At 43.7% G+C, this 16980-nt stretch overlaps 1 protein-coding gene across 2 annotated transcripts in view; it reads right to left on the reverse strand.

Annotated features, from left to right (window-relative positions):
* The window catches only part of RNFT2 (ring finger protein, transmembrane 2), a 299051-nt gene that overhangs the window by 148384 nt on the left and 133687 nt on the right, over window positions 1-16980 (reverse strand). For both annotated transcript variants that reach the window (XM_078667129.1, XM_078667130.1), the window contains exon 7: window positions 10785-10938. In XM_078667129.1, the coding sequence (XP_078523255.1) occupies window positions 10785-10938 (154 nt within the window). The remainder of the gene's footprint in view (window positions 1-10784; window positions 10939-16980) is intronic.

A 16980-nucleotide genomic window follows, 5' to 3' on the forward strand; every position in this document is an offset into this window, starting at 1 on the left:
CGTCTCTTCTGCAGACGAAGTCACTGCAAATGCAATACACACCATCCAGATCGTCCAGAACATCGCTGCGGCCTAATTTTAATCACCAGGCAAGATTTCACCTTTGCTCCCAAGTCACCTCCTAGCCAAAGAAGAAACAGATGATGATGGTCCCTTTGGGACTGCTCATAGTCCTTCTGAACACAATGTCAAGTATCAGGAGGAGGATGAGGACTATTATGACGAGGAAAAGTATTACCAACACTATCCGGTTCCTCCTGCACAATATCAGCATTTTAGATGTTATGTTGATCCACCAAGGCAAGAACCTGCTCAATTGCCTTCTTCTTTAATTCAAGACTTATAGGCCATGCTCATGGACTACAGAAAAAGGTTCCCACCCCAGGAAGAACACATTACTGTGCCAATGACTCCATCAAGCACCACCTGTAGCGCTGCTTACGCCTATACTGCCTCCTCCTGCTACTCCTAGTATGACGTCACATCCCATCATCCCTGTTCCTCCGAGAGAGGATCCAACCTCTTCTTAAGAAGAGCCTGAAGTGGGTGACATCTACAATACTCCTCCAACTACCGATGAATGGGATACATATATTATACCTACACCGTGTCCTCCTCCTTGTCATCTTTCTGACTCACCTCCAGAGAACATTGGAGGTTTTCATAATTTAATGGACAGGGCTACATCAAGATTTCATCTTCCTACAATAGTCTAGCAATCAAATTGTTTCCTTTATGACTTTAAAGAACAATCAAGGAAATCCATAAGAGCTATACCCATTATAGACCACATCTGGCAAGAAGGACTTAATATAATGAAATCACTGGCCACTATGGTGCAGGTACTGGCAAGATTAGACAAAAATACAGGGCGTCCGAGGATTCCCCGCATGCACAACGGGCCATCCCAAACCGGACTCTGTGATCTCCCAAGCGGCTCAGAGAAGATCAAAGAATCCTTCCACCCCCATCACGTTTCGACTGGACAAGGAAGGGCGCAGTTTGGATTCCATCAGAAAGAGATTCTCGTCCATGTCCGCAATCTCTGTCAGGGCTGCTAATACACTAGCTATTCTGGGACACTATGATAACAAATGTGGTCTGACATCGGAGCGATGCTACAGTTTATACCGGAAGAAAATAAACAGGAATTTCGTAAGGTCCTGGCTGAGGGAGAGCGCACAGTGGCTGAAATTATAGACTGTGATATGGACATAGCCACAGCTGGTTTTCGACAACTAGCCGGTGCAGCTGTTTTAAGATGCCAAGGATGGCCTAAAGCAACGTCCTTTTATCCGGAGGTGCAATCAAAAATACTGGACACAGCTTACGATGGAGACAGTCTATTTGGTAAACATATAGATGAAGCTCTACTAGCCACCAAAAAGGATACAGACACAGCCAAAGCATTAGGCACCCTACAATATCGTAAAGTGCCCTTTCGGGGTGGACAATGACACAGATTTTCAGGCTACAGAGGACCTTTTCAGCGCACCCAACCTGATCAGTCCTTTCAGCCGCAATATCGTCAGGGTTACCAGCAGCAATCCTATTGGCAGCCAACTACAGCTGGTTTCTCCAGGCAAGGCTCACATAGGAAACCAGGATCACAATCATGCTTGTGACCTTATCAGGGTACCAGTTGCTACTCCAACCCCCTCCCCCCCCCCAGCCAGTGCGAACGTTTCCCATTATATCCATCAATGGCGCAATATTACAATGGACAGATGAGTCTTGGATCTCATATCTTATGGCCACCCTCTAGAATTTGTCCAGCGCCCACCAAACACTCCACCCAGGGGATCGCAACCCCCCTCGTCTTCACCTACACCAACCAGTAGCGAAGATTATGCTACAGAAAGGGGCAATAGAGAGGGTTCCGGTAGCACAAAGAAGAAAAGGCTTTTATTCCTGCTTCTTCCTGATACGCAAAAAAATCAGGAGAGTGGAAACCTATTTTGGACCGCACACGACTGAACAACCTCCTCAAAAATCAAACCTTCTGAATGGTTACACTCTCCGACATCCTTCGGCGTCTCAACAGCGGGGACTACATGACATCGCTGGATTTAGAGGATGCGTATTTCCATGTTCCTATACATCAAAAAAACACAGAAAATGTCTCTGTTTCACAGTGGCTGGTACCCACTATCAGTTACGAGTCCTACCTTTCGGCCTTAAATCCACTCTGTGGATTTTTACGAAGTTTCTGGCCCCAGTGGCAGTTGCATTGCGGAATCAGGGTCACCAAGTATTTCCATATTTGGACGATTGGCTCCTGAAAGCACCATCAGCTTGTCTAGTGGCTGCAGCTACAAGAGATTGCATGGATCTGATCCGCAAATTAGGCCTTTCTATAAACCAATGAAAATCATCGGTGTTCCCAAGCCAGACAATGGCTTTCCTAGGGACTTGGATACCATTCACAACAAAGCTTTCCTCTCGCAAGAAAGGCGGGAACGGTTACAAACCTTGGCTCTCGGACTATCAAAAAGAAAGTACTCTTCTGTAAGGACATACAAATCTCTACTGGGCATGCTATCCTCAGCAATCAACCTGTGCCACTAGCTCATCTTCACATGAGGCCTTTGCAAGAGGAACTACAACGTCAAAGGATTCAAACTACGCGATCCTGTGACAACGTGATATCTATTACTCCACGCATGAGAGGCGCTCGAATGTTAGACTTTGAAGTCGCACCTCTCACAGGGCCTTTCCTTTCTGCCCTTGATTCTGGAATTCATAGTCAGAATGGAAGGCTGGGGAGGTCATCTCCAAGACCTTCAGATTCAGGTAAAATGGTTCTCGTCACAGCGCCAGATGCATATGAACAGGCTAGAGTTGAAAGCCATTTTTCTTTCCCTGCAAGCTTTCCTCCTTTGGATAAAAGGTTCATTGGTGGCAGTCCGGACGGAAAACACCACAAGCATGTTTTATATCAACAAACAAAGAGGGACAAAATCTCTGACACTTTCTCAGGACACCCAGCAGCTCTGGAGCTGGCTGACATTCCCCAAATATCCCTAAAAGCGGAACATGTTCCAGGGCTTCGGAATACTCTTGCAGACACCCTCAGCAGGACCAAAGACAACTGCCACGAGTGGGAGCTCAAACAAGACCAACTAGACAGGATCTTCTTGTCTAGTTGTCCCACCAGCGCTGGACCTGTTTGCGACCCGCACCAGCTTCATATTCCGGTTCTTCGCAAGCAGATTCCCTCTCCCAAACTTTCGGGAAATGCCCTTTCAATACATTGGTCAGGAACATATGCTTACACCTTTCCTCCCATTCCACTGATACCCAAGATCATGACGAAAATGAAACACTGCCGACTTCTTCTGAAAGCCCCCAGATGGCCCAGGCAATACAGTTTAACGGAACTTCTCCTCCTCTCGGAAGCCCAGCCCATCCATCTGCTACCAACACCAACCCTGTTGACCAGGAACCAAGATCAAATGTGTCACCCGGAGCCAGCATCTCTTCGTTTGCATGCGTGGCTCCTGAATTCTTCGAATTTCAGGATTTGACAATTGCGCAAGAGTGTAAAGACATTATCACCAGATCTCTGCGGACAGCACCAACAAAACGTACAGACTAAAATGGAAATGATTCTGCGTTTGGTGTGTCCAAAGCAAGGAGCATCTGTACCTTTCGGGTCTAGGACAAATCCTACCGTACTTACTGTCTTTGGCTAAAATTGGGCTGGTATACTCTTCAATTAAAGTTCACCTCACAGCTATTTCTCGATATAGATGGTCCCAAAAACCTCTATTTCTTTGTTCTGCCAGTGTTGTACAACAATTCATGAAAGGCTTATTTCGTACTTACCCACATGTTCAAGCCCCGCCCCCTGGGTGGCACTTGAACGTAGTCCTATCTCAAATGATGAAGAAACCCTTTGAGCCCATTCATAGAGCGGATATCAAGTACCTGCCGTGGAAAGTAGCTCTCTTGCTCGCCCTAACATCAACTAGAAGGGTTAGCGAAATACAAGCCTTCACCATAAAACATCCTTTGCTTGGTTTTGCGGATTAAATGGTTATCCTCAGTACGGATCCCAAATTCATCCCTAAAGGTTCCTTCGCAGTTTCACTTAAACAAACCTGCCATTCTCAGGACTTTCTTCCCAGATCCTTATACACCTGTGGAATGAACACTACACACTCTAGACATCAAAAGATGGTGTGGGAGAGAATCACTGCAAGGATTTGCATATTTATCTGACCACGGCAGACCCCCCCATATCAGGTATATGTGGTGCAAGACTGATTTGATGCTAACATTTCTGGGGGCTTGAAAGATAGATTGTTGTTGAAGATCAACCCATCATTAGAGACTGCCTACAAAGTGAGGCGGAGGTCCAAGTGCATCTGGCTAGGGGAAATAAAATGATGGTGTGTTGCCAAACCCTCTTGCCGCATTTGTTTTACCAGCATTCAAATAGAGCCAACGCTTCTGAATCCAAACAATGAAACTGGTCAATGATCCGTAATCTGCATATATATGGCAGTGGTCCTTGTGAGCAACAAGGATAGTATTGCAATATAAATGCAGAACCACAATGGCGAGAAGATGTTGGCTGCTCTGGACAGGAAAGGGTCCACATTGGCATGGTGGTGTCATTCTGCAAGAATCAGAAGCAGTGGTTTCTTCTATTTGCCATACTTCAAAGGGATAAAATACTGATTTTTTGCTGATTTTGCCCCATTCGTTCATCACTTTAACATAAATATACTGTTCATGTCGGTACGATGCTACTCTTGTGGTATGGTAACCCTAGTGGTTTTCCAAGCCTTTCGATGTTCCATCGATGCTCACTCCCCAGTAGTAGCTAGGTGGACACTGTATCGCTGGAGCAGGTTTGAACGAGTCAGAGAGTAACATTTGAACACTGGCATTGAAGTTTTGTAAGCAACCATGCACACAAGAGCCTAAACCACAGCGAAGTTAGATGGAAGTCTGCACAGTGCACCATTTTACAGCCCAGTGAAAACTAACCATCCCCTGCACTACCTTCGACTACTTCAGCAGAATAGAATTACTTTCAAATATCTGCAGCCATGGCGCCTGTCTCGGCCTGTTAAATACGCAAAAGCCAGGGCTTAATTTGAGCAGGTGCTTTCGGGTGCTTAGCACCGGCACCTAATCCTCAGCACCGGCGCTTGTACCACCAATTAAGGACACACTTATTTGGGAGGCACACAATTTTCTCTAGATTCATAAGATATTGAGGCATGCCGAGACTCAAACCCGGTTCCCCAGCTCAGAAATCAGCAGCTGTAGCCATTAGGCCAAGTCCTCTCCAGAATAATAAGTGCTGGGGCTCTAGTCAGGAGGCAGATTGTATCTGCACATTTCTACTGTTAGCGCTGCCTCCTGATGAGAGCCCCTGCACTTTTTATTTTACAAATTAACCACTGCAAAAGTCTCACACAAATTCATGGTGAGCAAAAAACACTATGGATTTAGACCCAGATCTCTGTACTAGGGTGAATGTATGACATTGTTCTGCATTCTGTCCATCAAAAGTTCTTTTTGCAATTGTCACCCCGAGTGGAACGGGCATGCTCAGACGTGAGTCCTGTGCTCTCCATGCCACTGGAATCAAGCTATCATGGCTGAAGAGGGGTGAAACCCCAAAACCGGTCCTAGGATGCTGGTTTCCAGTCCAGGAGGACCTGGCCTGGCAATTCGGGCTGGACTGTTCCCATTAGGTGCAGGGTCAAGACTGCTTTGCATATAGCTGGGTCCTAACTGGAATGGCATGGTGAGCAAAAAACGATGGATTTAGGCCCAGATCTCTGTACTGGGGTGAATGTATACCATTGTTCTGCATTCTGTTCATCAATAGTTCTTTTTGCAATTGTCAAATAATTCGGGCATTCATGCGGCGTCCCTAAAAATAAACATAAATCAATAAATGTAAGGAGCAAGAAGTGGAACTTCCGACATGAGGAAAAGTCAGCTGAGGGAGGTGCAGCGCTTGCCTGCCTGCCACGTGCAGAGATGAGGAGACGGCTCCCTCCCGCCTGCTCGGTGCCCACCTTCCCTGACAGAGATGGATGGCGGCGCAGGGTCCCGCTCACACAGTCAGTGAAAGGCTTCAGACCTTCTCCTCAGCGGCAATCTGTCTTCTGGAGACGGCTGCACTGCTCGGAGCAGGTGGGCTGGGCCTAGACCCTCAGACCATTAATCTCTTTAACTCAGGACGGGCACTGAAAGGGGTGCTGGACCGTCGCCAGGCGGGGGTTAACGCGCCGACAGGCTGCGTCACCAGCCCGAGCTCCGCAGAGGAACACGTCCTCGCTCCCAAAGAACAGTACGTCCCGCTCTTAGCACCTGGCCTCATCTCCCAAACCACCTGTAGCAGTATGTCCCCATCCCAATGGAATCCAATCCAATCCAATCCACGGGAAATTACAGGCTTGGCAAAAGGAACAGTTCTCAATACCCCATTTTTTTTTACCATTCCAGATTCTCCCAGAAAAACAGGCTCAAAACGGAAAACGGTTAGTTGTGTTTCCTACACAGAGCTTCACAATCTTTAATTATCACCTTCCTGTAAAAACAAATTAAAGAAGGTCACACAGAACTCTCTGGTTTTGAAAATGCGAGGGAATGAGAAATAGTTCGCATATTTGATGCTATTATAGGAAGTTGTGTCACCAGACCGTTGACAGCATTTTCAAGGCAAAAAGGCAACATCAGTGAAAGGAGGAAGTAAATCAAAATAAATGTAACAGTAATGAAATGTTTAGATTCCCACTAGTTGTGCATCTCCAGGAGTGCTCTTCACAAAGCAGAGTTTTAGCCAAAGTTGCATATTTGAATTCAGATGTCAAGCCTTCCCACCAGGTGTGGCCTTTCACCTGCTGTAAGTGGAAGCTCAACCCAAAATCAAATTCTGAACTACAGTCAGTGAGTGGCACTTGTCTTTGGTCATGTTTCCTGCCCATATCATAGTTAATAAGTAGTCTAGTTTCTTTAATCTGGTTTCAGTTAGTCAATAGCCCCCGATGCTGGGTCTCCAAACCTTCACAGTATTTCAGGCAATTGTCCCTACATCATTCCATTCCATGTGTCAGCATCATGTGCCGTGTCTATTTGATTTACTCTTCCAGCCACCTTTGGGCATGCACTCTATTTATCACAAAGGTAAAAATATACTGTTTTTTTTCACGAGTGCTCAGATCAACTACACAGTTAGCAACATTATCTTCTAGCTGCAATGTCTGTGGAAAGCTATCCACTTAGTCCATCCAGGACTTCAGCCTACCTTAACTGAGTGCTCAGTAATTCTTGTGCGATCTGCTTCCAACTATTCCTGTGAACATATGCAGCTTAAGAAGCACAACATGGTGAGATTCACCTACCCATAGCCTAACAAAAAACAACATGTTAGTACATCCAGACAGATAGTGGTCAATAGTGCAGCAAATGTAGTGGCACTGAATCGCAGAGAGATGAGGGGCTTGCTGCAGCCCATTTAAGCTGCCCCTCAGTCAGTACCTTACCATTGGTCGAGAGGTCCATTATTTGTGCGTGTATTAGGGACCATGGCACCCTAGCTAAGCCACTACAGATGGAGCAGTCACTCACTGTTCTTGGAAATCACAATTAATTTCAAAGTTCTCTCTCTGCTTCATGTGCCTGCAACTAAATCACAAGTGAAATATATTCTTGCGTTTCTTTCTTTCTGACATCTGCGGTCGGTCGGTCTTTGAGGTCTTCACCATAGCAGGCTGCCAACTTCCTCTCAGATTCCACCCAGCTAGAGTTTAATATTCTTACTTTGAGCTGTTGCTATAATCCCATGTCTTAATTTACAGGCAAACTGTTCCACAGGCCAGTGGATGCAAAAAGACGTACTAGATTTGTGTTTTATACAATGATACTTAATGTAATCTGCAGAGCCCGAGACCTCACCTGGCATTTATTTCAATATTGGCTCTCATTTTATGTCATGGTCTCGGAGCTGCTCGCTAGCAATTCCAGGTGCTTTCTTTAGAGCTGTAAGAACTCAAATATCTAACAATCGAGTAAAGTGGGGACCACTTAACAATTTACCTGAACTTTCTCTTGCTTGACTTCTCGACTTCAATTGGTAGAAGTCACCTGGTTTGAACCCAATGACCGTGGAGCTCCAATATCCAATCCGGTTCAGGGACATCTAAGGTTTCACTTAGACATAGAACTAATCACTTTGACAGCACTGTGTATTGATGAAGCGAGCTCCACATAATGCTTGCCTTCATCCTTTCCACCATACCTTTCCTAGTAAGTTTGGGCCTACATACTAAAAGCCACAGACAAGAACTAAATTGTCTAATTGGACCGGAATGTCCCCTGCATGATCCACAGCCATGCGCCCTGCTCTGCCTGCCCGAACTGTATACCTGGGATCCTGTTTTTTTTGTTCACACCACACACTAATCCCATGTGTGCATACTGGCCCAGGCCCGGTCTTTTGACACTGATAGGTTATGGACCTAGCCCTCAACCAGAGGGGCACACCAAGCGCACCTTCATATTGAAAGGGAACTACCATCCCTTTCATGGGTTTCATACATAGAGTGCAGTGGTGGCAGTGTACCATGGTTGGTGAATTATAGTGACCGTCTTTTACCTGTGAGACAGGAATGCTCACTTACAGACCCAATAACACAATAGAAGAGTGTTCCTAAAGGAAGCATTCAAATGTTGTTTTTGCAATTTTCTATTGTCACAACAGTGAACATGAATTGTACAATGCTCAAGAGAAATATATACAACATAATTTTTGCAAATATATATACAATTACAATTCAAAAATTGGTGATATTATTTACAAAGAAGTGTCGTAACCCGACATATGCAGTGTACCGAGTGGTGATTTTTCTTCCTAAAAACCAGATGAAGCAGATTGATTGTACTTCTGAGCTGGCCCCTTAACTGAGTTTCTACTACAAGAGGCAGAAGGATTAAATAAGCTACGTTGTCAATTGTTGTCCATGGCGCAACACGTGTCCTGATGAAGGTCTCGATGAATTGTATTATATGAGACCGAAACGTCGCCGATACGACACTTCTTTGTAAATAATATCACCAATTATTGAATTGTAATTGTATATATATTTGCAAAAATGATGTATATATGGTAGATATGTAAATACTAGCCATATTCTGTACAGAAACGTCGCCGATACGACACTTCTTTGTAAATAATATCACCAATTATTGAATTGTAATTGTATATATATTTGCAAAAATGATGTATATATGGTAGATATGTAAATACTAGCCATATTCTGTACAAAAGTGTCATAAGGTACTGCACATGCCGAGAAACTGGTAGCAGTACATTCGTATGTTGCCATATATGGATGGACATATGATTTATACATATATTCATACAAATGAAGAAGAATATGATTTAATAAAATAATTAATGCATTGTATATATTTCTCTTGAGCATTATACAAATCATGTTCACTGTTGTGACAATTGAAAATTGCAAAGGCAACATTTGAATGATTCCTTTAGGAACACTCTTCTATTGTGTTATTGACTATACCGAGTTCCTTGGGAAGATTGGGTTGCCCTATTAGTTTTGGCACTTACAGACCCATTCAATCATATAATGTTCTGCTGCTCATGATGAACTGAGGATGCTGAAAGTGACATCCGATGTAATGTACGTGTGCTTGTGTACTGGACAAGATATTGTGATGTCCACTTGTGATAAAGGCCTACGAATTCCATTTTGTCAACCCAAAATTTAGACCAGAGTACAAGATGAAGAGGTTGCTTTTTCCTGACAGCTCCTTTGTATATCTGGCATCTTCTAAATGGGAAGGGTAGCACCAGATACTATGGTGAGGAAAGAGGAGACATGCTTTCCTTAGTAGTGTCAGGGCCTTCCCTGACACATGGGGCTCTAAATAACTCCGAGTGCAGCTGCCATTAGATATATGGCAGGGGTTATAGGGTGTGGCATGCAGTAGCTGTTGTTAGGGAAAGGAGCCATTCGAAGGGGGCACATATTCTTGTCTCTCTTACTAATCTCTGTGAGGAGGGGTTGTAAATAGCTGGTTGCAGCCTCCTCATATCTTCGTACTTCTGTGGTGAGCACGTCCCCTCAAGACAGTACTGCTGGGCAGGGCATCCTTGCAGAAGGAGGCCTAGCATGGTAGGTGGCCTGGACAGGTCATGAGAAGAGAACAGACCCAAACCGGTACCAACAATTCAGGAATAGAATTATTCAAGCATATGGAACCACAAATGAAGATCCTATGATGCAGAACATAAACCTTTCACTGGTCGGGCCGGGCTAACCTCTAACTCTGTAACATATCGTATCAAATCTCCCCATCTGCAACCTGCATTAATACCTAGTTAGTATCAATATTACCAAGCACATAACATTCACTGATTTGTTCTCTTTATGTGTATAGAACCATGTATAATAGTACTTTGAAGTGGCCACAGGATGAGGTGCGGCACTTATGATCTAACCTTGATCTCTGCTTATAGTACATGGCCAAAACCAAATGATGGTTCAATGTCAAAAGTGGAGAACACAGCATCCAGTCTTGTAAATTCCAAATGTATAAGCTCATACCCCTTCCCCCCCAGGCCAGTAGTGCAGCAAGGATAACGACATTGGTACACTTGATTGTTGTTCAGGGAGTAAAATACAGCATCGCCAGGTTTCCATGGGGCCCCCCCCAGGGCATTCGGCTCAGTTCACTTGCCACATGCTGCACCAAAAGTAGCTACTCCCTTGCTTCAAGCATGAGCCTACCTTGGATTTCACCTCCAACACGATTCTTGGCACCGCGAGGATCAGGCACTTCAGGATTACTGTAGCATACTTCACCACGAAGTCTGAGATCCCCACCATCCACATCAGGTCAAAGAAATCCAAGCCATCAAGGGTTGGCCTCAGGAAGATGAGGCTGAGATCGACAGTACCATAAAGCGAGAAAAAAATGTTTTTCAGAGCAGGTTCCTGGTATATGTTAAACAGCGTAACAAGCTTGATGGTGCCCCACACTTTGTCACCTCATCTCAGTTGTGACACGCTGGTCAGTTCTCACATAGTTACTCCAGTCTGCGATGTTCTAGCTACCACAGGATTTAAAGTTCACCAGCAGCTCTACCAATGTCGCCCAATTTTTATACACAACCCTCTACCAATGCACCTTACCCTTGATCTGCAGTTCTCATGTTTTATCAGTTCTCACACTACCCACATACAAACATTTTCTGGCCTGCAACCCACCTCCCTTATTCCAAAGCAGAAAATTAACACACAGCTCTACCAATATACCACATTCTTAAACTGCAGACCCTAACCTTGCTAATTCAGCAGAGGAACTCTCAACATTAAGGCCTCTCACTTTGCTAATGATGTCGTTTTCCTAATGTACTTCCACCCTGATCTGCCACACACGTTCTCATACTAGCGAGACGCCATGCACTACAAAGCAGATAAAGGGGGCATCTCTTTCTTGCACAGTTGGCAGGAATGTGTTTTTGATAGCTTTTAGGTCATTGATCGGATATATATTAAGAAAAAGAGATAAAGTCTTGCCAGAAGTCTGTACAATCGAACATCTCCAGTTCTTGGTTGGAAGTAGACACAGGCGAGAACGTTTTTAGCGAACGTTCAGATTTTATGGAGATTATATGCGCAACATATAATGATATGTTTGCCTGCCTCCCTTAGGACCTTAATCACCAAAGAATCTCGAAGTACAAAGATAAGAAACAAGGAAGCCTCTTGGTATACCCATCCTTGTAGAAAAGCTAGGCGAGCTTTGCTTGGGTCCATAAGAACAGGGCCTAGAGATGTCATTCGGGCAATTAGGAAGCTTTATAAAGCTTCCATTTCTAAAGCTAAAAGAGAGTGGGAGTGTAGAAGATGGGCTTTAATGTTGAATTCTATTAAAAGTAAAGACCACTGCACCTTTTGTCGAGAAGTAGCATGGGGTGAACCAGGAACTTTTTCTCCACGTAAAAAACACAATGGGGTCAACGTCTGGGTTGAGCACTTTTCAAAATTGTACGCAGGGGAAGAAACCCGGGTATTGCCCAACCGGCACTCCATAGATACCAATCAGGATTTGACTGTAGTTGAGGTACCATCTAAAGCCACAATTGTTGGTGAGGAAGTTATATGGAATAGTTGCAACACTCCTGGCTTGGCAACTGCTGACTACCTCATTGATTTAGCAAACCAGAAGATATCTTATATAACAGATGTAGAGATCTCTAAATCCATGGACATGATTACACCTAACAAGGCTCCAGGCCTGAACAAAGTGCCTGGTAGCTTGCTTAAGATATTGAAGGATATATGGTGCCCTTATTTTCTTTTTTAATGCCCTATTGTCCGGCGCTCCTACATATCCAACGTGAGCCGGGGCAGAGATAATCCAGATTTTGAGGAAGGCTGCAGTTTATATCCTGCCAATTATAGACTAATCAGTCTTATTGATTGCGCCCAACAATTGTTGAGTCGTCTTACCTTGAATAGGTTGAGTGACTTAATGGTAGATGCATATGTCTTGATCATATTGCAAGTTGGCTTTAGAGAAGGAATAGGCACAATTGATCAGGTCCTCCGCCTTCAATTTTTGTACTGGAAGTATGTGATTCTGAGGAGAGGTTATATGTAATTTTCGTAGACCTTCGGTCAGCATTCGACCTAGTACCCAGAGAATTCCTATGGAGGGCTTTGGCAGAGATGGAGGTTTTGGCCTATCTTCTTAAAGTCATTATCAAGTTATACTCACAGAACTATGCACAGGTTAGATGTGAACCTCAGGGCGAGCTAACTGCCCCAATTCCTGTAAATCGGGGAATTAGGCAGGGTGTGTGTTGGCACCTACCCTCTTTCTCCTTTATGCTAACAACTCAGTATCACATTTGGATAGTTGCGAGGGTGATGTCCCACTTCATGCAGGGATTAGAGTCCCTGAACTACTATTTGTGGATGATACCCTTTTGCTATCCAAATCACTTATGGGTATTCAAAAACTCTTGGATTGCTTTGGGTCCTTCTGCAGGCAGCGAGGGCTGGAGATCAACCTCAGAAAGACTAAATACAGGGTATTTAAACCCCGCCCAGCATCCCGTCTGATCCCTACTTTCAACAGTGACTGTTTGGAAAGGGTTTGAGTATCTGGGGGTGACTCTTTCTGATCAATTTAATTGGTCATTTCATATTCAGTAGTGTAAGATCAAGCTCAAAAAATACTGTGGGGGTATTTTGAGGGCCCAGAGCATATCTACATATCACCCAATCACTCCAGCCCTTGAAATCTATAGGTGCCAAGCTTTGGGGGCCTCTTTGTATGGAGTTGAATTGTGGGGCACTTCAGACACTGGGTCTCTTGAGCTAATGGAAAATTGGCTCATGAGAGGCTTAAATACCCTTCCAATAGGAATTCCAATGTGTCCATTATGTTTAGACTATGGGCTTAGGCGTATCAATCATATAGTGGCCTAGAATCCTCTATTGTACTGGTGGAGATTAAGGTCTGCTCCAGAGCTCATTTCTATTCGAAAGGCCCTAAAGGAGGAAATCAGGCAGTTGGGGGTCAGTAAGATTCCCAGGTTTAGGGTGGTTAGGGACCGCCTGAGGCAGAATGGGCTGGAAAATATTAGGTCCACACCAGCAGGCGCTGTATCAGTATCGATGCAAGCATTGAAAACTACCTTTTGTCATAACGCTGATCAACATATTTTAGGTTCCTCTAGGGTGGGTTCCCTGACTGCTACTTTTGTGGAGTTCATAGTTGACTACCACCTGGAGCCATTCTTGGATGAGGTCGAGCCACCCCATGAGAGGACCATGTATATTAAATTCCATCTAGCAACTCTACCAACACATGCCTTTACTGCCACATGGAAGTGTGGAAACCTCGATTTCATTAGAACTTGCCCATTTTGTCCAGGAGTGGTAGAAGTGTCCGAACATCTAGTTTTGTTTGGCGAACTTGCCTTGGGCATAGGAAGAAGTGGATATTGCCAGTCTGTCACAACTTGGATTTGAGAAATTATAAGATTGTGTTCAGAATACTCAGAAGAGACACCAGGTAATGTATTGTCTTGGCTGTTTCAAGGTGTCTAATGTCTGTGTGGAGGTTAAGACAGAAAAAGGTGCTGACTGGATGCCTTCTTTTTTCTGATGTGTATTTTAACGTTTTTATTCATATTTTATCTGCTTTGTTTGACATAATGTAATTTAATTTAGATTTTCATTTTATACTGTTTTTATGCATTTAGGCATGTTATTTTAAGGCCTTTCGGCCGAAATAAATATCGTTTGACTTGACTTGAATGGTTCGATGCTGAGGGAAATGCCAGTCAGTTCATAAACTATACATCATCTTGGCTATTGATCAAATACATTTGAAATGAAAAACGAAATTAAAAATAGAAAATAAACAATAAACAAAATACTCACAACAAGTAAACCTCACAGGGGTCAAATGATAAACCTAAAATAAAAAAAGGAACTGTGACTCTACGGAATGAAAGAACGAAAAAACAATACATAAAACAAGACAAAGAAAATAACCCCCAAACAGGTTTACACAAAAAGGTAAGGACAGCAGCAGATCTGTGATCCATTCCCCCAGCTCAACCTCAGGGATCTTTCAGGACATAAACCAGGTTGACTCCGAGCTACTGAGGTAAAAAGCCACACAGACCATGGGGTACAGTGCTATGCAGGTATCAAGAGCTACACACTGAGCAGTCTTGGCATTTGAAACACAGATCAGTCCGGACACCGAGCCATCACAGTGCATTGTGATGCACTTTAAATTGATTATGTTAATGAATATGAATTAATGGGAATCAATATACAATAATCAGAGGGAGAGAGAAGTACTAATTTTAGTTGCTGGTGTATCGAATGGGCCGATTTGTCAGCACTGCTCTTTATTGGGCAGCACAAATTAAAACTTCCACAAGTACAGATGTCCCAAATGTTTAACTGTCTAACTGCAGTCAAACGTTACAACAGTATCTGACTAGGGTGAATCTCTCCAGTTCCCGGGGATGCACTTTCACCGTGATTTCTCTACCCCTCAAGGAATTCCCAATAATTTACAGAAAATACATTTACTCATTCTATCATTCTATCATAATATCATTATATTATTTCCACCTGGTAATGTTTTCTTTTGTTCAATGCATTTTCCACTTTTCATGTGCAACATGCTCCATTTGTTTTATCTAAAATCCTACGAACCAAACATAAGCATTCTATCAGAATGTATGCCCCTTCATAAGTAAACACCGTCTCCAATGCTTAGCACCTCTCGAAACTCAAAGCTACCTAATGGTCTTTTCTTGAGCTTTGAACGGTTGCATAGCAAGGTCCAGGTGGTAACTGGTGCAGAACATTTGTCCCCCCCCCCCGCTTGACAAAATGGCAAAAATATGTGTTTAAAACACATATTTTTGCCATTTGTCACCCCCCCCCCCCTCAGAGAGGACACCCAGGGCGGCCCGCACCCACCCCTTCCTATGCCACTGGCTGTGAAAAAACAGCCTTTATCATTACAGTTCTGCTCCTTGATGACTTCTTCAATTCTAATATTAGTGTTCACGGCCAATTCCAGCCTGAGTGGGAAAGAACTTTTTTCCTTTGCTTTATCAGCGTTCTAATTTTTCAATTCCGAATATCGTCGAAGGATCAATTTTCCTTTCTTTCCATTTTAACTCTGGATCTAATAATAATTCCTCACCATTTTCACAAGCGTGTTATTAGCACTTCACCATTTAATCGAATTACCTTTCTTGTGTCAAAACCATTTTCTTGTACCTGCAGTTATCCAGTTACACACAAATAAAAGATCCAAAGTGTGCAGTATGTATTGTAGTGTGTGTCTGTGTGTGTGCACACATCGGAAGAGACCATTTCTAAGATGCCTGGTGTCCACTGAGTACACTCTTTGTGGGTCTGCACAAGATGGTAGTTTGACTGTAAATTGTCCTCATCTTCATCCTTGGTGGAAGGGAAAACTTGCACATCCTACGTTCCATGAACGCCTGACTGAAACTGTAGCTACATGGTGGACTGGGCGAAATTACATTTCATTACCTTATAAACCAGTTTTAATACGAGTCTTGAAGTATATCGGAGCGAGAGCTGTATCTTAAAAGAGATAAATTCCTGAAAGGGGATGCAGTCACTTCCTTTCTATGACAAAGATGCCCCTCTGGAACATGAGAGTATCAAACCGATATATCCAGTATCACCCCCCCCAAACATAAATTTACAGGGAAGGCCTAGAATTATCTGATGTCGGACTCTACAACGACCTTCCTCTGCAGCAAATGAAGGATGGTCTTGAATATGTGCATATTCAGAAGAAGCAATCGAGTCCTTGGACACTGCACACATCATCGAAGAATGATTGGAACAGTCATGCCCTCCTTCATAGCACCTTATACTCTCTCTTTTGGTTGGTCAGAAGCAGGGACACCATGTGTCCTGAGGTGGAGAAGGTACCTCGCTATAGGCAGTTTGACTACTGAGGCTTTGAGCTCACCTCCGACATTGTGAACCTTCTGGAGTCCTCAAGCGTACCCACACATCCTGATGGCTCTCGTCGACATTACTGGATGAAGAGGACATTTTGCAAGGTTGAAGACCCATGTGAGGAACAATCTCCCCCTTCCTTTGGGATTGAGGGCATTGCACAAAAAGTGAAGACACAATGTTTGTGTGCAGTAAACATTGGGGGGAAAAAATAGAGCTGAATGAATCTTTCTGGTTTAAAAAAACTGCAGAAGCTTCAATGGCGGATGCAAATAGAAATGTTTGAAAAATACTGTATCAAATGTAAATATTTTCCTGTAAGAATAGGTTTGAGAGAACAGACTCCAGTGCTCCAAGATCTTACTCAAAGGAGCTGAAAAAATAAACTGGCCTTCAAGTGTATAATAATTGGCCTGTAGAGCTGGTGACTGCCTTA

Source organism: Lissotriton helveticus, chromosome 11 (genome assembly GCF_964261635.1).
Source record: "Lissotriton helveticus chromosome 11, aLisHel1.1, whole genome shotgun sequence".
Taxonomy (NCBI): domain Eukaryota; kingdom Metazoa; phylum Chordata; class Amphibia; order Caudata; family Salamandridae; genus Lissotriton; species Lissotriton helveticus.